General features: G+C 40.2%; 1 protein-coding gene across 1 annotated transcript; it reads left to right on the top strand.

Annotated features, from left to right (window-relative positions):
• C9H6orf58 (chromosome 9 C6orf58 homolog) lies at positions 1-21,030 on the top strand. Its single transcript, XM_052646089.1, has 7 exons — positions 1-97; positions 8,727-8,969; positions 10,777-10,863; positions 12,648-12,832; positions 14,792-14,892; positions 15,176-15,414; positions 20,912-21,030. The coding sequence occupies exons 1-7, from the start codon at positions 1-3 to the stop codon at positions 21,028-21,030; spliced, it is 1,071 nt and encodes a 356-aa protein (XP_052502049.1).
• The last annotated feature ends 2,237 nt before the right edge of the window (positions 21,031-23,267 follow it).

Genomic DNA, 23,267 nt, shown 5'->3' with positions numbered 1-23,267 from the left:
ATGGTCAGAAAGGATAAATCCAAGGAAGACAAAGAGAGTAAAACACAGATTGGTCTAATGCAATCTGAGATCATTGGAATCCGGTTGAGGAAAACAGGTAAGTTTTTGCTCAGTCACCCAGTCATGTCCAGCTCTCTGCGGCCCCATGGACTGCAGCACGCCAGGCCTCCCTGTCCCCTATCATCTCTCGACGTTGGCTCAAGTTCATGTCCATTGCATCAGTGATGCCATCCAACCATCTCATCCTCTGATGCCCTCTTCTCCTTCTGCCTTCAATCTTTCCCAGCATCAGGGACTTTTCAGATGAGTTGGCTCTTTGCATCGGGAAAAACAGTTACAGAAATGGAGGAAAAGTAATAAATTCCAAAGGGACAAATGTGAATTGGCTGAATTAACAACCGTGGGTGGAGAGAAGTGACATTTCACAGATATTCTAAATAATACTGTGATCTTCGAGAGCTGGAAACTGTTGGGCCACTTTCAACAAGAAAGAAGGTGGGAAGGTTTGGAAGAGATGACACTGCTATTATGGGGGAAGAGTAATGATTTATTGAGATTTTTTTAAAAAAATCATTCTGTTCCCATAATGCTCTTCATTGCAATGATGTAGAGGATGAATGAAAATGAACTTTTTTATAGTCATAAAAGACTATAAAGCATGTTTTTATTTTTTATGTTTTATACTGCTCCTCCACACATCAGACAGCTGTATTTGACCTGCATACTAATCAGGAGAGGAGAGATTCTCTACTTCTCCAGGTTAATTTAGAGTGTGTTCCTGCTGGGTCTAAAAGAGCCATGGAACAATAGAGGGGTCGCCAGATTCTCCATGTCCCTATCCCCCAGACTCTTAGGATTCTGCTTTCATAGGCAGCACATAGCATAACAGAACTCAAGATTCTACGTTTCTACTGAGACAGAGAAAGCAGGAGAAAAAGGGAGAGCAAGAGAGAAAGAGAGGTCAAGGTCTACGCTGGTTTATTGCCTTGAGATTCTGCACTATCTTCTGCTGATTCCTTTAGTCCTGAGTTTCTGAGAATATAAGTACTGGGAAATATATGCTTATCCCATTAGTTTTAAAGAGTAGAATCAGGACCAGAATAAAGTTATGCCACTTACTTACCATCCAAAAAATAATGAACTGCCCAGCAGGGGAATGTTTAGGAAGGCTGAGCCATCCAGATTTTTAGAACTGAAGTGATGGTTGTAAGAAGTAACAACCATTTATAAAGTGCTTAGCATTTCTGAGGAGGCACTTCCTTTCAAGGTTCAGCTTACTTCTAATGAGTCACAAGCTTGAAACTGTTTCCCTTATTTTGTCTTTTGCTGTCTTTGTGCTGTTTCCTCTTTTGGTATTATTAAATACGAAGGGAGGTAGACTTGAAGGGATTATGGGGTAGAGACTTAAATTGGTTGGCCATATTAATTTGAATGAACAGAATGAGTGAGTCCCTGGATTAGTAAGAATTCTTTTGGTTAAAGTGATGATAACCCAAGTCAAACTAGCTGGGGCGAGAAAAGAGTATTTATTGGAGGGACATCCTGTTGCCAAATGTGAGAAAACAACTGGACTCATCGACCCTTGGGACGTGGGCCCTGCAGGACTCTCTCGGCCTCTTATCTCTGTGTCTCTGCTTTATCAATGGCAGTTTTTCCTACTTCAGGCCAGCTCCCGCCCTTCTTCTCCGGTACTTGCATCCCACATCGTGATCCTCCCACTTCAGGGAAGCCCTGGCTGGCTTTCCCAATTCTATTTTGAAAAAAGCACAGAGAAGGATTTGGAGTCACTGCTTTTAGGTCATAGGCTCACCCTTGGTGTATTCTGCCAAGGCCAAGAGGCCATGTCGTGGGGTCCTACATGAGCAAGGAGCCTTCTGCTCATCTCATAGATGAGGAAACTGAGGCACAAGGAGGCTAGCTGACTGGTCCCAGATCATTCAACTAATAGCAATACTATTTGATCACTATCTATACACATCATTAATAAATATTAATTCAAATTGGACCTGCAATCATTAAAAAGCCATCTGGAACAAGCCTGAAACAGAGGGCAGTAAAAACAAGATGGTAGATGGTATTCGAACTGTGGTGCTGGAGAAGACTCTTGAGAGTCTCTTGGACAGCAAGGAGATCAAGCCAGTCAATCCTAAAGGACATCATCCCTGAGTATTCATTGGAAAGACGGATGCTGAAGCTGAAGCTACAATACTTTGGCCACCTGATGCGAAGAGCCCACTCATTGGAAAAGACCCTGAAGCTGGGCAAGATTGAAGGCAGAAGAGGGCAACGGAGGATAAGATGATTGGATGGCATCACCAATTCAGTGGAAATGAACTTGGGCAAACTCTGGGAGATGGTGAGGGACAGGGAGGCCTGGAGTGCTGCAGTCCATGGGGGGCGGGGGGCGGGGTGGGGTGGGGGTGGGGTGGTCACAAGAAGATATTCAGTAGGTTATATAGCACCATCTAGTGGTCATCTAGAGAATTTAATTTTATTCACATTTCACTGTGATATTAATAACTGAGGAAGTTCTGTCTATTTTTAATAAGGTATCATAAGCCAGAAACATAGATTTACATTCAGAAATGTGTGTATTTTATGGGCCCAGTCATAAAACAGTGCACATCTAAAGGGTCATTTCAACTAATATTTACTAGACCAGTTTCTTAGTGCTGATGTTGACAATAACTTTGAATTGAAAAAAAAAAAGAAAACCTGGAATAAATCCTCTTGTGGAAAATAGCCATTTATTCTCAAATGCAATATAAAATGAGCCAGACTTCAAGGTTTGCAGGAGACAGTCTTGTTTCTGGGAAACAAATTGTTGCTACTATGAATTAAGTAAAAGGTATATACAAGTCCTAGGGGCCTTTTATCCCGAAAGGACAGGACGGAAGAGGCGCTGCTCTACAGTTTGCTTCGAGAAGAGGGAAGAGGGAGCCTCACGCAGGGGACAGAGCTGGTTGGACAGCGTGATCCTGAATGCTAAACTCTCCAGACGACCACGAGATGGCGCTTTATAACCTATTGAATATCGTCTTGTTCAACAGACACATCGTGTTCCCCTCTTTGTGACCACTCTGGTGCCACCAACTATTTTGATACAATCAGTCATGCTGCTTTCTTTTATAAACGTGAAACTTACAACAGGATGATTCTAGCATTCATTATTTCTACATACTACAGTACAATTTCTAGGAAAGGGAAAGCTTATACAAAAACACTGACCTCTTGACTATTTTAAGATTAATTCAGCATCGGTTGATAATTTTTTAAATATAGACTTAAACTTCTATTACAGAAATGATATTTCATGGTGCAGGTAATCAATAAATTTGTTCCTGGAGCGTTAGATGTGTAAGAAGAAATTTTAGAATATCTTTAGGGAATTCACCACAGGATATCTTTAGAGAATTCACCATACCATGCTCTATAACACTGGAATCAGGCTAATATTTATGACCCTCCAGTTACTTGATGAGGTCATTAAAATCTTGATATGAAGACTTGACGCACATCTGCGTCTCCATTCCTCCCCTGCAGAAAGGCCTATTTCTATTTTTGATGCAACATGTGATTTGGGGCAAATCAATGTCTCTGGACTGGACCTCAGTTTCTTAAGCCAATAAAATCAGTGTTTTGGATTATATGACTTTTCCATGTTTCTTCCTGTTCTAAAATTTAAAACTCATTCATCTCAAGTATTTATATTTATATCTTACTATTCATATCTTACTATCATGATCCACTGGCTCCTGGGAGGGGAAATGAGGCAGATATCCTACCTGTCAATTCAAGATTGCTAGAAAACTAAATCCTAGCCCAAGAATGTTTTATTTTTCTCTTCTGTAGTCCTTATAATTTGTAGCCCCCTGGTGGTTAAATATTAAAATAGACACCTCTCTTTCCTTTCAGAAGATTTTAGTGTCTATGTGTTCGCTGCACAAGGGGAAAAGAAAAGAAATCCTGAGAAAACAGCTCACCTGAACATGATATTTTCTTCTCTTCAGGCAACTAGATTTCATGATAGGTGGAAATATTCTGAAGGAGGAAGCAGACAGAACAGGCTTCATCTTAAAAGCAGCGCTCCATCTTGGGCTGGACTGTGGACTTTGAGCTATATGCCCAGTATCTATGGAAATGACATACCAACTGGAAAACCAGACCCCCCAGAAGGAAGAGCCCCAGGGCTCGTACCAAGACTCTCCATCACCTAAAAGAATATCCTAAGTGTCTGTGTAACCGAATAAAATCGTAAATTCTATTATGCTTATTGGGGTATGACCACAGGCCTATTGATAATTGTCCACTGTTAACTACCTAGGCTTAAGGCATACGAATCATGGCTTAACTTAGATTGTATCTTTCTTTTCCTTTGTTCAGACTAGTTTCAGGTAATTTGGGGAGGTGGGTTTGGGTACCTACACTTAGGGTATATAAGCTTTTGACAAAAACTGATCAGGATCCTTGGCTAAGAGGAGACTCTGCCTTGGGCCGCCCGTGTAATAAACTGCACTCCACCATCTGCACCCGGAATGCCTGACTACAACAATTCTATCCTTGCCTCAGGTAAAAACAGACCTGTTACTCCAGCTTGTTCAGTCAGTTCAGTTCAGAGCTGTGACACGCCGAGGGCTTTAATGTCCATCACTCCAAACCTTTGTTGTGACGAGATAGAACCAAGGCATATACACTCGCCTGACAGGACCGGATGTCATGATCTTAGTTTTCTGAACGTTGAAGTTTAAGCGAACTTTTTCACTCTCCTCTTTCACTTTCATCAAGAGACTCTTTAGTTCTTCTTCACTTTCTGCCATAAGGGTGGTGTCCTCTGCATATCTGAGGTTATTGATATGTCTTCTGGCAACCTTGATTCCAGCTTATGTTTCATCCAGCCTGGCATTTTGTATGATGTACTCATACATCGTAAGCAGTGTGACAATATATAGTATAATGACAATAAAAGTATGAATCCACCTTTATGCAAAGATGAGTTGCATTGAATTCTGAGTTATTGTAGTTATCTCAAGGCAAAAGACAGTGAAGCTGGAGAAAGACTTAAGCTCAAGAGGAAAGGGGGAGGAGGCTGCCATTCCAAGGATGAGTCTCAAAGAGTTAAACCTTTCCTCCATGACTGGATGACTGTACCCACATGTATCTCAGGCCAAGTCAAATACCTGGGAGCCCCTTTCAGGTTCCTCTTCCCATTCACCTGCCATGCACGACAGCAAGAAATAATATTGTTTAATATTGTTTCTTACAGAGAAGACCACAAAGAGTCTTGAGAAAATTTCTTCCATGACGCAAGCAGGTTGTAGGCAGTCGTGTTACTAGAGGAGGGAGCCAAAACTCCTTCTGGTCCCTTTCCTCCTGTTCCTTTATGAAAAGCAGGGTGACAGTATACAGCCTTGACGCACTCCTTTTCCTATTTGGAACCAGTCTGTTGTTCCATGTCCAGTTCTAACTGTTGTTTCCCGACCTGCATATAGGTTTCTCAAGAGACAGGTCAGGTGGTCTGGTATTCCCATCTCTTTCAGAATTTTCCACAGTTTATTCTGATCCACACAGTCAAAGGCTTTGGCATAATCAATAAAGCAGAAATCGATGTTTTTCTGGAACTCTCTTGCTTTTTCGATGATCCAGTGGATGTTGGCAATTTGATCTCTGGTTCCTCTGCCTTTTTGAAAACCAGCTTGAACATTTGGAAGTTCACAGTTCATGTATTGCTGAAGCCTGCCTTGGAGAATTTTGAGCATTACTTTACTAGTGTGTGAGATGAGTGCATTGTGCGGTAGTTTGAGCATTTTTTTCCATTGCCTTTCTTTGGGATTGGAATGAAAACTGACCTTTTCCAGTCCTGTGGCCACTGCTGAGTTTTCCAAATTGGCTGGCATATTGAGTGCAGCACTTTCACAGCATCATCTTTCAGGATTTGAAAGAGCTCCACTGGAATTCCATCGCTTCCAATAGCTTTGTTCGTAGTGATGTTTTCTAGGGCCCACTTGACTTCACATTCCAAAATGTCTGGCTCTAGATTAGTGATCATATCATCGTGACTATCTGGGTCATGAAGATCTGTTTTGTTCAGTTCTTCCGTGTATTCTTGCCACCTCTTCTTAATATCTTCTGCTTCTGTTAGGTCCAGACCATTTCTGTCCTTTATCGAGCCCATCTTTGCATGAAATGTTCCCTTGGTATCTCTAATTTTCTTGAAGAGATCTCTAGTCTTTCCCACTCTGTTGTTTTCCTCTATTTCTTTGCGTTGATCGCTGAGGAAGGCTTTCTTATCTCTTCTTGCTATTCTTTGAAACTCTGCATTCAGATGCTTATATCTTTTGTTTTCTTCTTTGCTCTTCGCTTCTCTTCTTTTCACAGCTATTTGTAAATCCTCTCTAGTCAGCCATTTTGCTTTTTTGCATTTCTTTCCCATGGGGATGGTCTTGATCCCTGTCTCCTGTACAATGTCATGAACCTCAGTCCATAGTTCATCAGGCACCCTATCTATCAGATCTAGGCCCTTAAATCTATTTCTCACTTCCACTGTATAATCATAAGGGATTTGATTTAGGTCATACCTGAATGGTCTAGTGGTTTTCCCTACTTTCTTCAATTTGAGTCTGAATTTGGCAATAAGGAGTTCATGATCTGAGCCACAGTCAGCTCCCGGTCTTGTTTTTGCTGACTGTATAGAGCTTCTCCATCTTTGGCTGCAAAGAATATAATCAGTCTGATTTCAGTGTTGACCATCTGGTGACGTCCATGTGTAGAGTCTTCTCTTGTGTTGTTGGAAGAGGGTGTTTGCTATGACCAGTGCATTCTTTTGGCAAAACTCTATTAGTCTTTGCCCTGCTTCATTCTGTACTCCAAGGCCAAATTTGCCTGTTACTCCAGGTGTTTCTTGACTTCCTACTTTTGCATTCCAGTCCCCTATAATGAAAAGGACATCCTTTTTGTGTGTTAGTTCTAAAAGGTCTTGGAGGTCTTCATAGAACTGTTCAACTTCAGCTTCTTCAGCGTTACTGGTTGGGGCATAGAATTTTACTGTGATATTGAGTGGTTTGCCTTGGAGACGAACAGAGATCATTCTGTCATTTTTGAGATTGCATCCAAGTACTGCATTTCAGACTCTTTTGTTGACCATGGCTACTCCATTTCTTCTAAGGGATTCCTGCCCACAGTAGTAGATATAATGGTCACCTGAGTTAAATTCACCCATTCCAGTCCATTTTAGTTCGCTGATTCCTAGAATGTCGACGTTCACTCTTGCCATCTCTTGTTTGACCACTTCCAATTTGCCTTGATTCATGGACCTGACATTCTAGGTTCCTAGGCTGCATGGGCACAGGAGGGCCTAGAGGAGCTACTCTACATTCAAGGTCAGGAGGGGTGGCAGTGAGGAGATACCCCTCGTCCAAGGTAAGGAGCAGTAGCTGTGCTTTGCTGGAGCAGCCGTGAAGAGATACCCCACGTCCAAGGTAAGAGAAACCTAAGTAAGATGGTAGGTGTTGCAAGAGGGCATCAGAGGGCAGACACACTGAAACCATAATCACAGAAAACTAGTCAATCTAATCACACTAGGACCACAGCCTTATCTAACTCAATGAAAGTAAGCCATGCCTGTGGGGCCACCCAAGATGGGCGGGTCATGGTGGAGAAGTCTGACAGAATATTGTCCCCTGGAGAAGGGAATGGCAAACCACTTCAGTGTTCTTGCCTTGAGAACCCCATGAACAGTATGAAAAGGCAAAATGATAGGATACTGAAAGAGGAACTCCCCAGGTCATTAGGTGCCCAATATGCTACTGGAGATCAGTGGAGAAATAACTCCAGAAAGAATGAAGGGATGGAGCCAAAGCAAAAACAATACCCAGTTGTGGGTTGACTGGTGATAGAAGCAAGGTAAGATTGGAAAGTGTGTAAACATGAGGAAAGGGCAAGAATGCAAGGCAAGAGGGCTATCGACTGAAAAATATGGTCACAACCTGCAAGTAGAGAGTTATTTTCTTTGGTGGGAATGTTGAGCACTCTGAACCCAGGAGACAGTATCTCAGTAGATCTGAGAGAATTTCTTCTATGACGCAAGCAGGGTGTGGGCAGGAGTGCTCCTGGAGGAGGGGGCCAAAACTCCTTCTGGCCCCTTCTGTCCCTTTAAGAAGCAGCATTTCTTGTTCCTTTATGAGAAGCCCTAATCTCTGCATATGGGAATAGCATGGCAACAAACTGCTGTTCTTAGGACACTGGGAGAAGGTAAGATTAGAAACTGTGTAAACAAGGGAAAAGGGCAAGAATGCAAGGCAGGAGGGCTAACCCAACCCAGGGATTGAACCCACATCTCCTGGGGCTCTCGCACTGCAGGCGGATTCTTTACCATTGAGCCACAGGGGAAGCCCATATTTGCATGTGTATGTAAAAAATGTGCTATGTAATATTGCTGATTATTTATTTCATGCAAGTTTAATGTCCCCCGCTCTTCTCCCCTCTCTCTTCTAGTGTCCATTAGTTTGTTCTGTATATCTGAGGAAGCAGCCTGTTTTCCTTGGTAAGACTTTCCTACCATCTCAAGGAAATGAACAAAGGTGATACGCTCTGATATGAGGAAATACCATGACGTCTTTCTGCACTTTCCAACAAAAGCCCTGCCATAATCTCAGACCCCAGCTCCAGCATGCTGTCTCTTCTTGCTCCTTTGGCCTGTGTGCTCACTGGTTGCATTTTTGTTTCTTCAGCAGAAGTTTTCAATCTCTCAGATCAGTATCTCCCACTGTGGAATGAGAGTCCTGGTCAGTTCAGTGACTACAGTATGGAGAATGGAAAGTACATTATTGATCCCTGGGTATACCTTAAGAGAATGGGCATGTATAAAATCCTCCTGAACAAGACAGCCAGTTATTTTGAAAGATTTGCACCAGATAATGAACAAAATTTTTTATGGGGATTACCTTTGCAGCATAGCTGGCAGTATATAACAGGTAAGAATGATTTGTTTTTACTCGTATGATTTTTTCCAATCTAACCATGTGGTAATCAGGAAATGGAACTCTGTATAAACCAATTTTTGAAAATCAATTTCTTTCTTTTTCCTCTTTTCCCCTCATAACCATTAGTTTTCTACTTTTTCTCCTCCATAAATCTTTCTGGGTTGCCTGCTTTGATTTGAAACTGCAGTGGGACATGGAGCGTAGTTGCCAAACACAAAAAGACTTCATTTCCAACATATGGGCATTCTACTTGAACTCCTACTAGATGCCAGATTCTATTCTAAGCCCTATGATGAACAAAACAGTCAAGAAGATATGCATTAAAACAGATGATGTCAATTACTTCGAATTTCTTGAAGTTCTAACTATGATTACCTATACATGTAGATGGAGAGAGGCAAGAAAGGGACCTTGTTCATGAGGATGTTTCTCTGCAAAAGACCGATTCTTTTCAAAAATAAAGTACATTCTAGTGTTTAGTAGGCAGATTTGTTTGGGCCAAAGATTCCTGAATTATAAGATGTTTGGCTGACAGAAAGTCTTATGAAAGAGAGTGGTGTCTCTTTCACTCCATACTATAACACTACCGATAAGGAAATTTGTTCTGTTCTGATGAAAAATATATATATATAGGGAGAAGATTATAGTTTATCTGAGATCTAAGGAGGAGTCACATGGTGGAGCTACTGAAGTTGGCTGTTCACCCACCTTTGTCAGGTGATGTCTTGAGACTCAAACCAGTTCTTTATCAGGCTTTTCCCAGAGTCAAAAAGATGGAGATCTAGGAGAAATCATTAGCACTATGGGAGGCATGCCAGTCTCAGGGGCCTGGGGGCCAGTAGTAGATGAAGGCTGAATGGGCTGGTAGATTAATGTTTCTCTTATTCTTTCATTACACTTACATATTATGATCAAGACTGACTAAACTTACCTAATAATGGGCTTATATGTCTCCAGCATTTTCTAAAAGCAGCTGTGGGGTGGGAGTGTTTCAGACAGTTTCCTTGCCATCCAAGAGCTTACAACACAATTAAAACAGAAAAGATATCAGAAAGGAAACAATGAGCAATAAATAACAACTCTTGGTTAAAAGTTTAAGTGCAAAACAAAGGGACACGGTGGAGTCAGATGGAGTAATCAGAAAAAAAAAGGATCTGAATTGAAATTTGAAATGTGAACGAATTTCACTGGGGAAAAAAGAAATGAAATCTACTAGGGAATAAAAGTATGAACAAAAACAGTGGTTCTCAGGAGTGGCTGCACATTGAAAACAGCTACCTAATTTTCAAAAATATCAATTTAGGTCCACCAGCACAAATTCGACTCTTATCTCAATAGTATGGAAAAGTAAGGTAAAGAACAACAGCATGTCACAAGTGTATGTGATTGGGTGCAGTGTGTGTGTGTGTGTGTGTGTGTGTGTGTGTGTGTGCCTTGCAGTCTGAAGAGCAATCAGGAAAGTTCACACTTCTCATATTCATGCAGGTGAATAGCATTAGCAAGTTCTTTAATGATCATTGTTCAATAACAATCAGGTTAGGAAAAAGAATAAATACAAAAGCAAATAATATTCAAAACAGATAATTCTGAAGTGGAGTGTTGTTGTGATGTTAGATGAAGGAAAAGAAATTGGTCCTGAGATGGGAAGTGAAGGTAAAGAGTGATAGGAAGAGAAACACAAGCCATGAGAAGATAAATGTTTGTGCTTGCTTGCAAACAAAATGAATTAGGCAAGGGATGATTATAACAAGTTTCAAAATGTGCATAGTAAATAACCTGTGTATCCTCTCTCTTCTAGGCAGATTGGTTGATCCCACCCGAACGACAGACTGTGGCTATGAATCTGGAGATCGTTTGTGCATCTCTGTAGACAGTTGGTGGGCTGGTATGTTCATTTAATAGCAAAATAGGTTAATAACCTTCCCCCAAAGAAAAAATTCAAGTTAAAATCTTAGGGACGGACACAAAACAAAAACAGCACTATTGCTCCATAAAAATGAATCCACTTCATCATGTATCTCATGGCCTTTATGTCACATTCTAGGATTTAATGGCCACAATTTCAATAACGATTCCTTAGGACATATTTTACCCAGGGACTGAAACAAGGGACTGCAAAGGACAATGGGTTTTGAATGACCAGCTCTGGTGATAGATGGGAGGTCCCGCCAATCAGAGAAGTCTCCAGGACCAGGAAGGATAAAAAAGGAGAGAACACGAAAATAATACCTTTTTCTTTCTTCATTTTGCTCAAATATATTTAACTAGAAAACTTGTAAAAATATCAGAGATTAATGCATCACAAATCATTCTATCAGTTAGTAATGTAAGGCTTCTGTCAGATATCTAATAGTCAAATAATCAGAGGGTATTTTCTAATTCCTTAGTTTTACCTTGTGTGTTAGTGGTGAAATTAATTTACACAGAATTTCTTTGCGATATTTCCCACTAATTAGAAACAAAGTCACAGTTAATTTCACTTTCTTAGAGTGACATGCTGGAGAAGGAAATGGCAACCCACTCCAGCGTTCTTGCCTTGGAGAATCCCAGGGACGGAGGAGCCTGGTGGGCCGCCGTCTACGGGGTCGCACAGAGTCGGACACGACTGAAGCAACTTAGCAGCAGCATCAGCAGAGTGACATGCATCGTATACATCTTTACTTGTTTTTCTTGTATGATCCTAATTGAATCTTTCCAAAGACTCAGAAATTGTCATGGCCACACATCTAGAATTTAGGCTTCTTTTTTCTCACATAGACTCCAATAGTTTGGAACATCAGCCTGCTACCCTGGGGCGGAGGACTGCATTCAAAATGCACGTCTATGATGAAAAGTGTTCTGCATCACCAGTGGTAATCAGTACAACAAGTTTTACAGTCAACTATATCGGTATGTCTAAATTTGTTGGTATAGGTTCTATTTAGAGAGCAATTTAAAAATCTTAATTGTGTTAATTTAGTTATCCAAAGATTTGTTGCCAACACTTAGCCAACATTTTTGCTTCAAAGACTTAATGTGAGACAAGCCCTTCACAATGTCATGGTTGTACATTAAACATAAAATACAAAATATCCACACTATAAGCATATGAAGATAATGTAGAAAAAAGTCACATTTCATGGTAAAACCTCAGAAGTGTATCATTCTACACACAAGTAGATATCTTTCTTCCATTTTTACATAATGCTTTGAAAAAATGAATGATACCAAATTCATTAAAATTACTTTTTGTGTGTTAAAATGTTGTAGACAACTATTTGCTTCCCTGATGGCTCAGTGCAAGAGACAACAGGAGGCATGGGTTTGATCCCTGGGTTGGGAAGATCCTCTGGAGAAGGAAATGGATTCTTGCCTGGGAAATCCCACAGACAGAGGAGCCTGGCCAGCTACAGCCCAAAAGGTCACAGAGTCAGACACCACTGAGAGGCAGCAGCAGCAGCAGCGCTCAACTATTTTAGCCCATCTTCATTTCTAATTGTAGGGTTATTAACAGAAACGTGATAGAGTTATGCATATGATCCTTAGGGAGATTTTCAATATTCTGCGGTGACTTTTTTTTTCATGTTTCTGGATCTGTGACTTTTTGCTTAAAGGCTTACAGATTACTTAAAAATATCCTCTATCATATTTGTCGGTGCTTGTGGTAATGATAGGTGTCTTCTTTGACAGATATGAATTACTTTCTGTGTGCACTGCCCTTCCTTGCTGCGGTTGATTCTGGCATAATGGGGATATCATCAGATCAAGTGCTGCTTTTGCCACCACCCAAGGACCAGACAAAGTTTTGTCTTAGTGTTTCTAGCTGTCAGTCCTCCTTTCCTTTGACGATGAGGAAGTGGAATGCCCTTTACAAGGTGCCTTTTTCAAGTTTTATTATTTAATCTCTCAGGAGGTGGTAAGAGAATTTCTTTTTTTATTGGAATATAATTACTTTACAATGTTCTGTTAGTTTATGCTGCACAACACTGTGAATCAGCCATATGTGCACACACACACACACACACATACACACATATATATACACACATTCATATATACATACACAGGCTTCTCTGGTGGCTCAGAGAGTAAAGAATCTAACTGCAATGCAGGAGACACAGGAGACATGGATTCAGTCCCTGGGCTGGGAAGATCCCCTGGAGGAGGAAATGGCAACCCACTCCAGTATTACTGCCTGGGGAATTCAATGGACAAAGGAGCCTCTATCAGAGCCTGGCGGGCTACAGTCCATGGCGTCACAAAGAGAAGGACACAAGTGAGCATTCACACACATGCACATGCTATGCACACATTCTCTTCCTCTGGAGCCTCCCCTCCCCGATTCCACTCTTCCAGATCATTACAGAGCACTGAGCTGAGCTCCTTGCGCGGTACAGCAGTTTCCCACTGACTACGCATGTTCACACTCGATAGGGAACACACTGAGCTGAGCTCCTATGCGCGGTACAGCAGTTTCCCACTAACTATGCATTTTTACCCCCGATAGTGAACAATGCCAATGTTGTTCTCTCGATTTGTCCCCCTCTCTCCATCCTCTGCTGTGTCTACAAGCCCATTCTCTACACCTGCACCTCTATTCCTGCCTTTAAAATAGGTTCATCAGTGCCATTTTTCTAGATTCCACATATATGCGTCATGTTTTGTTTAGGTTTTTGTGTGTATTAGATGGTATAAAAATATAAGTTTTTATGCAAGTTATATTAATATCATTACTTTATGGGCTTCCCTTGTGGCTCACAGTAAAGAATCTGCCTGTGATGCAAGAGACATGGGTTCTGTCCCTGGGTCAGGAAGATCCCCTGGAGAAGAGAATGGCTACCCACTCCAGTATTCTTGCCTGGAGAATCCCATGGACAGAGGAGCCTGGCAGGCTACAGTCCATGGTGTTGTAAAGAGTTGAACACGACTGAGCGACTACCATTTTCACTTTCTTTCATTTTCATTCCATGACATCAAGGCATTACATGTCGTTTACATCCTTTGAACCAATAGAGCATTAACAGCAATATAGCGTTAACAGCAAGTCTATCCACTCATCTCACTCTGAACAAGCCATACATAAATGCGAGCGCACATACTGAATGAAAAGATTATTCTGGTAAATTGAACCTTCAGATCAAGTGAGCAATAACACTTGGGAGAAATATGATTATGGGGTTGGTTTTAGAATAGTTAGTTAACTTCTTTCAAATGATTTGATAAGTGGTCACAAATAGGTACAACTAAACTATTATGTGACAATCAAAACCACGTTTTCAATGACCAAATGAAAATACATTGGTTAAGCATAGTCATGGACCAAAATCAATGCAAAAAGAGATCTTTACTAGTTCTATAGACTATTAGTTCATTTTTAAAGATTTTATTAAGTTATATATTCTTGTAATTTCCACCTTTTCTTAAACTTTTGTGGTAATTTCAACTATGGCAGCAGAAAAACAGCTGATAAAAAATAAAGTTCTCTTGGGGTTTGATAGAAAACAACAAAATCCTGTAAGGTAATTATCGTTCAATAAAAAATTAAAAATGATACTGACTTGGGGGGGGGGAATGCAGTTCATCTCTTATAGATGCATACAATATTACTCTTAATCTGCTCCTAATCTGCTCCTAATCATTATTATAGTTTTTACAGATTGTCTGTCACTCATGGCTTATGAAAATTAATCCATAGAAACCAAATTCACCTGTGATGTAGACTATTGCTATTTAGTCTATTTAGTGCTATTTAGACTATTGCTATTTCCAATTTTGGAAATGCGGACAAACTTCTAGTTGAGCAAACATGAATACATTTCTCCCCTCTACTTTAGCATTTGCAGTCACCTTCTAGTAGCTTCGAGGACTTACTGAAGTACTTGTGGGAGGCACATGTCTCAAGCTTGAAAGACGGTTACAAAATTTTTGAAGACAGGTAAGCATGGATCCCAAGTTACCTCTACTTACTATGGCCAATAATTTTTGGTCTTATCTATACCTTTTTATTTCCTAATATCTGTCTTCTTATTAAATATTATATTTAATCTTTGGGAATTAGTTACCTATATCATCTAAGGCAGGCACTCAAGCCATCACATTCTAAAACTAAAAATTACATTCTTAGTTTGTTAACAGAAGGTGATCTTTTTAAGAAAATGACGAGGGTGCCGTTCTGAGTAACAAATGATAACTGTACCATGTTTCTGCTTGTCTTTTAGGCTAGAATATTATTCTAAACCAGAAGCAGGTTTTGGGAAAGATTGGTGCGTGGTTTTGGACTATCTAGCTGCAGCCAGCTTTCCCACAATCTTTAGTACGGTATCTGAGTTCCAGAAGGCCCTGCCACCAAGAGTGCTTGTGGATGGGGACAGAGCTCCCTTCATCAGTGACTTTACTGGCCTTCAGAACATAGTCCTGCTTGGTCTAAATCTTCTTCATGAAGTGGATAGCGTGACAGGTAAAGGCTGATAAACAATACCTTTAATCAATATTGCATTGAATAGAGCAAGGAAGAAATAAGGATGATCAGAGATATGTGTTGTCATAACACATGCTCTTAAAGAAACCAGAACCATTCTGGCCCGAGGACTACAGCAGTCATTAACTGAGGGTTGGGCTGATCATGCGTGTAGTTACTGTTTAAACTCTCAGCTTAGGAAGGGGCAGCAATCATGCATGTAAACAGGGTAAAGCAGTGTGGAGCAGGGCAAGCAATGCCCAGACAGAAAGAGAGCATCATCTTACGGGCCCTGACCATACAGGTCCTTCCTGACCCATGAAGCTACCAGACTATCCCGTGCACTTCTTTCATCTACAAGCCCAGATATACTCTTTCTGTTGTTGTTAAACAGTATTTTTTTAAAGGCTTAATGTCACTCTTAAATTTAGAAAAAAAGAAAAACTTACCATGACAAAACCAGCAAACTGACTTACGTGAGTTCCCTCCCAGCAGCCTTACTAGTCACAGCAGAAGTATTCTGCTTTAGCCCCTCAGTTGCAGAGTTTCTTAGCAGAGTGAAAAAAAGAAATCTGTAATTGCAAGTTTGAATTACTACATCATCCCCGTTTTCCAGACATGCACTTATGCAGTGTACCAAACTTAAAACGTAATTAAGATATTAGTACTTTTAAAAACTAAAAAAAAATTAAAGCTTTTTTTTTTTTCGAGCAGACCATTTTTAAAGTCTTTATTGAATGTGTTACAATATTGCTTCTATTTTATGTTTTGGCCATGAAGCATGTGGGATCCTACCTCCCCGACTGGGGATCAAACCCACACTCTGTTCATTGGAAGGCAAAGTCTTAACCACTGGACTGTCACAGAAGTCCCCCAATATTAGTATTTTTAAAACAACAACAAAATGAATCTGAAAGATTTAAAAGATATAAAAGCAAAGTAAACGTTAAACTATATGTTTCTGAAATCTTATTTGCATTAGGTAGAATAACAAACCCAAACCTTTTAGGGGCTTCTGCAACTGAAGTCTCTTCTTGCATCCTCCAATAATGGTTCCAGGGCAATGTTCTCAGTCAGTGGCAGCTTTCCTTCATACAATGCTGACTGAAGATGCTTTCATCTCTAGCTCTTCCAACCCTCAACCTCTACATGATTCACAACTCACCAACAGAAAGCTACTGTATTGGAGAAAGTCTTGACACTTCCTTCACTTCATCTCATACTCTACTGGTAAGACCTAGTCACATTATCCCATATTTGGATGCAAGCAGCGGGAAGGAATGAAATTGCTGCCGAAGAACAGTTTTGTGTGGCAATCTACTCCATGAAAGGAGATGCATATGTTTTAGGATGTGCCCAGCCATCTCTGTCAAATTATCACATAGCGTAATTGTATTCTAGGCCTGGATCATATAAACTGGCTCTTCCTTGCTGAGATTAAAGGGTAAAGAACTGAATCAAGAACTGAAGGTCCCTGAAAGCTGGGAAGGCCTATACAGCAATATTTTGACAAGATTTGATTTTACCAAAATTTAGCTTTGAATTTAATATGTGGTTTTGAGTGGCTTTCACCAGAAAAAAAAAATTGGAGATTAAATATGGAAAACTAATGATTAAAAAAACAAACCTTGATATCATAATTGTTTAGATATCATGTAACAAGGTACTTACTACTATCTATCCACTGTTGTCAGTGCTTCACATTCCCACTGACAGTAAAATTCAGTAACAGCACCAAAGGCCTTGGGATTTCCAAATGAGCAGAGAATAGGGAAAACAGGTATGTTAAAAGCAAAGCATTAGTAAAATGCAAATAGTGATATTCAAAAATGAGCAATTAATTAAGTAGAGGAAAATATTTCCATTCACAAAAATCCTCTCAAAATATCATTTAAGTAACTTTTAGTCTCCAGAGCTACTTTATGATGCTCTTCACAAGGAATCTGAGTTAAATTCACTGCATAAACAAGTAACAGCAGACTTTTCAGACTTCCAATTAGCTCATTAACATTTCACTGATGAAGAATGTAATCAATTCTAAGAATTGTCATGTAGTTTTAAACATTTTTTTAATTATGTAAAATTCTCAACCACCTGTCTCTCTGCAATGGCATCAGCTTTTAATCCCTGACTACACCTATTTTCCCCTTCCTGGATCACAGCCTTGCCATGGTGAAGGGGCTTCCATAACTCAGTGAAGCTATGAGCCATGTCAGGCAGGGCTACCCAAGACAGATGGGTCATAGTGAAGAGTTCTGATAAAACATGGTCCACTGGAGGAGGAAATGGCAACCCACTCAAATATTCTTGCCACGAGAGCCCTATGAACAGCATGAAAAAGCAAAAACATATGACACTGGAAGATGAGTCCCCCAGGTAGGAAGATGTCCAATATGCTACCGCGGAAGAGCGGAAGGCAATTACTAATAGCTCCAGGGAGTATGAAGTGATTGGGCCAAAGCAGAAATGACGTTCAGTTGTGGATGTGTCTGGTGGTGAAAGTAATGTCCGATACTGTAAAGAACAATATTGCATAGGAACCTGGAATGTTAGGTCCATGAATTAAGGTAAATTGTATGTGGTCAACAGGAGACGGCAAGATTGAACATTGATATCATAGGAATCAGTGAACTAAATTGGATGTGAATGAGTAAATTTAATTCAGATAACCATTATATATACTACTGTGGGTAAGAATCCTTTAGAAGAAATGGAGTAGCCCTCATGGTCAACCATAGAACTGGAAATGCAGTACTTGGGTCCAACCTCAAAAATGACACAATGCTCTCAGTTCATTTCCTAAGCAAATCATTCACCATCAGAGTAATCCAAATCTATGCCCCAATCACTGATTCCCAAGAAGCTGAAGTTTACTGATTTTATGAAGACCTACCTTCTAGGACTAAAACAAACAAACAAACAAAAAAGGATGTCCTTTTCATCACTGGAGACTGGAAATGCAAAAGTACAAAGTCAAGAGATAAGTGGAGTATCTGTAATACTGGAGTAACAGGCAAGTTTGGCCTTAGAGTACAAAATGAAGCAGAACAAAGGTTAACAGAGTTTTGTCAAGAGAAAATGCTGATCATAGCAAACACCTTTTCCCATAAAACCAAGAGATGACTTTACTCATGGACATCACCAGATGATCAATACCAAAATCGGATTGATTATGTTCTTTGCAGTCAAAGATGGAGAAACTGTACAGTCAGCAAAAATAAGACCTGGAGCTGACTGTGGCTCAGATCATGAGCTCCTTATTGCAAAATTCAGTGTTGAAGAAAATAGGGAAAACCACTAGGCCATTCAGGTGGCCATTCAGGTGATATGACCTAAATCATATCCCTTATGATTATACAGTGGAGGTGACAAATAGATTCAAGGGATTAGATCTGGTAGACAGAGTGCCTGAAGAGCTATGGACTGAGGCTTGTAACACTGTAGAGGAGGCAGTCACCAAAACCATCCTAAAAAAAAAGAAATGCAAGAAGGCAAAGTGGTTGTCTGAGGAGACTACAGATAGCTAAGGGGAGAAGGGAGGTGAAAGACAAGGGGAAAGGGGAAGATAGACTCAACTGAATGCTTGGTTCATCACCCAATTTCAAAAAATCAGTCCTTGGTATAAATTTATAGAATTTGAAATATAGTTAAAACAGTGCAAATAATTGAATAAATAAAATCCATGCTGCTAGTACAAATGAAATTATACTCACTGCTCTGCACACACTTTTTACTGGAAAATATACATGGAGGTTTTGCAGTATCAGGACAGATCTATCTAATCCACTCAGTTTAAATTATACGTAGTGTTAACGAATACATCATAACTGTGGGCATTGTTTTCTGTTATAAGCTATATAACAGGAAATACTATAACAGTGGCACTTTATGTATGCATTTCTTGCCATGATTTGTTATTTTACCAAAAAATATGTATAAAGGAAATGTATTCAAGTTGGTAGGTCATATATTGCCAAATAGTGTTCAAAAATTTTTCAGAAGTTTACATTTTTGTTATAAGTGAGTTAAGTTTCCTTTTTTCTCCAACCTACTATCATATAGCAATTTCTAAAATGTGTGTGTAATGTAGAAAGTGCTACTTCACTCTTATATGAATTTACAATTTCTTGAATATGTGTTCTTTTCCCAGTTTTCTGGTTAATTGCTTATATTTCTTATTGATTTTTTATGTGAAAATCTGGTCAATTAATTTCAAATTTAAAGATTTATGTGTATAACTATCATGTAATGTACACATATACTTATATCCAAAAGCATAGAATTTTATTTAAAATAAACATTTTAGCAAATGAGTATACATTTTAATTTACTTGTAATTATTTTATATCCTTTCCAGGTTCACTATCTTTAACTATATGGAAAATTTTAATGAAGACACAGGCTGCAAAGACACTACTTCTGGAGTTTTTTGAAGCAGTTCTTGCCATCTTTAATCCAACATTTCTGGGATGATTAATGAATCAAAATGAACAATTCTAACTTGCTGAGCAACAGTAATATCAAAATCTAATGCTGTCACAATCATATAGTTTTTTTGTTTCTGGTGTCTTTGACTTATGCTCATGTGTTAAGACTTTGTCCATGCATTCCCATCTTCAAGTTCGAATTAATGCTATCATTATCTTGCTCAATTAATAATTCTTGATTTTTGAAGTTATTAATACTTAAAATGTTCAAGATCTAAAGAAGATTGTATTAAGCTATCATAAATCACCGAGAAATAAACAGACAATAAACTTGGATGACTCTTCTGTTGTTATCCTATGTAATCCAATATCATGAAATTTAGACCAATATGTCTTACTGATTTATAACCAAAGTCCAGAACATTTTAAACCAAAATACTGACACAGTTTTAAAACTCATAAAACAGAACTGACAAATAGAATATAGAATTAATTTGTTAGGGTTTTGTGTGTGTGTTTTCACTAATGACAAGTTTACAGCAATTAGGCAATTTTCCCTTCCTTTGGTCCACAGTTCAGTTCAGTTCAGTTCATTTCAGTCACTGAGTCGTGTCCGACTCTCTGCGTCCCCATGAATCGCAGCACGCCAGGCCTCCCTGTCCATCACCAACTCCCGGAGTTCACTCAGACTCACGTCCATTGAGTCAGTGATGCCATCCAGCCATCTCATCCTCTGTCGTCCCCTTCTCCTCCTGCCCCCAATCCCTCCCAGCATCAGAGTCTTTTCTAATGAGTCAACACTTGATAATAAATCCGTTAGGATCGAAGTTGTCAAGATTGCTCTCTGAGGAGACAGATGACACTGGCTAGCTGTGGGTGACTTTTAGAGCATGAAGCTTTCATTAAAAGTTTTCCAGGGCTTCCCTTGTGGTGCAGTGGATAGGATTCCACTTGCCAGTACGTGGGACATAGGTTTGATCCCTAGTCCAGGAAGAGTCCCCATGCTGTGGGGCAACTGAGTCCGTGCAGCACAGCTACTGAGCACGTTCTCTAGGGTCCCTGTGCTGCAGCTACTGAGGCCCGCATGCCCCAGAGCCAGCAAGCTGCACCTCCTGAAGCTGCATGCCTGGAGCCTGTGCTCTGCAACGAGAGAAACCGCCGCAATGAGAGGCCCGTGCACTGCAACTAGCGAAAACCCACTTGCAGCAACGAAAACCCAGTACAGGCAAAACCAAATACATGAATGAAGTAAATAAATAAATAAAACTGTGTGTGCCTGTCAACAACGACAACAAAAAGTAAACTTAAAAAATCACAAATATGTCATTAAAAAAAGTGTTTTCCAATGATAGAGACAGAGTGAAGAAACAATGTAGGTTGGTTTTGGGGGGCTCCAAGGAGCTCGGTTTCTTTATGTCTCAGTGCAGGAAGAATTCAGCGAGAGGCAAAGGGATAGATAAGAAGCGGTTTATTAGAACAGGAAACTTGTGAGGCCTGCGAGCTCCCCAAGAACTTAGTGGGCTACAGTTTTATAATCAAAGCAAAAGTAGGGAGGAGGAGAAGACCACCTTCTTCTTGAGTTAACATCAGCAGTTCCTCCTCCACGCCTGGTGGGGGAGTTTTCTTCTCCCTATATGGTCAAGCCAGGGGAAATGAGCAAAAGGTGGCTATGAGGCAGAAGATAGATGGCCCAAGGCTGAGGAGTTTCTCCCTTGTGGACAGAAAATGCATAATAGCAGAAACTCCATAAAAGAAGCATGATGGAGGAGGCTGGGCCTTGCACAGATAAGAGAAAAGACCGCATATTCCTCATTCTTGAAGTCAAGGAGACCTTCCCGACACATACATGAGCAGAAGGTTTCCTTGGAGGTCAAAAAGGGAAAGGGTGTCATCTCATAGTAAGTAATATCAACCTACCCATAGGTTTGGCTAAGAGATGAGCACGCACACATCAAAGGATCCTCAGATAAACCAGACTTAGAATCAGACAAGCAAGGTGATTCATCGAAGGAAACCTGGAAGAAATGCCCCATGAAGGTGATTCAAACTACCACGAGGGCACTACTCTCTGAGTCTGTCTCTGAGTACTGTACTCTTTTTTTCCTCCTAATAAATACTCTGTTTAAGAAAATTAGAGATACCAAGGGAATATTTCATGCAAAGATGGGCTCGATAAAGAACAGAAGTGGTATGGACCTAACAGAAGCAGAAGATACTAAGAAGAGGTGGCAAGAATACACAGAAGAACTGTACAAAAAAAGAGCTTCATGACCCAGATAATCACGATGGTGTGATCACTCACCTAGAGCCAGACATCCTGGAATGTGAAGTCAAGTGAACTTTAGGAAGCATCACTATGAACAAAGCTAGTGGAGGTGATGGAATTCCAGTTGAGCTCTTTCAAATCTTAAAAGATGATGCTGTGAAAGTGCTGCACTCAATATGCCAGCAAATTTGGAAAGTGCAGCAGTGGCCACAGGACTGGAAAAGGTCAATTTTCATTCCAATCCTAAAGAAAGGCCATGCCAAAGAATGCTCAAACTACTGCACAATTGCACTCATCTCACATGCTAGTAAAGTAATGCTCAAAATTCTCCAACCCAGGCTTCAACAATACATGAACTGTGAACTTCCAGATGTTCAAGCTGGATTTAGAAAAGGCAGAGGAACCCAGAGATCAAATTGCCAACATCCACTAGCTCATCAGAAAAGCAGGAGAGTTCCAGAAAAACATCTATTTCTGCTTTATTAACTATGCCAAAGCCTTTGACTGTGGGGATCACAAGAAACTGTGGAAAATTCTGAAAGAGATGGGAATACCAGACCACCTGACCTGCCTCTTGAAAAATCTGTATGCAGGTCAGGAAGCAACAGTTAGAACTGGACATGGAACAACAGACTGGTTCCAAACAGGAAAACGAGTACATCAAGGCTGTACATTGTCACCTTACTTATTTAACTTCTATGCTGAGTACATCATGAGGAATGCTGGGCTGGATGAAGCACAAGCTGGAATCAAGATTGCCAGGAGAAATATCAATAACCTCAGATATGCAGATGACACCACCCCTATGGCAGAAAGTGAAGAAGAACTAAAAAGCCCCTTGATGAAAGTGAAAGAGGAGAGTGAAAAAGTTGGCTTAAAGCTCAACATTCAGAAAACGAAGATCATGGCATCTGGTCCCATCACTTCATGGGAAATAGATGGGGAAATGGTGGAAACATTGGCAGCCTTTATTTGGGGGGCTCCAAAATCACTGAAGATGGTGATTTCAGCCATGAAATTAAAAGATGCTTACTGCCTGGAAGGAAAGTTATGACCAACCTAGATAGCATATTGAAAAACAGAGACATTACTTTGCCAACAAAGGTCCATCTAGTCAAGACTCTGGTTTTTCCAGTAGTCGAGTATCGGTATGAGAATTG

The sequence above is a fragment of the Budorcas taxicolor genome, chromosome 9, assembly GCF_023091745.1.
Source record: "Budorcas taxicolor isolate Tak-1 chromosome 9, Takin1.1, whole genome shotgun sequence".
Classification (NCBI taxonomy): Eukaryota; Metazoa; Chordata; class Mammalia; order Artiodactyla; family Bovidae; genus Budorcas; species Budorcas taxicolor.
The sequence above is the reverse complement of the archived record's forward strand: the minus strand, read 5'-3'. Positions and strand labels throughout refer to the sequence as shown.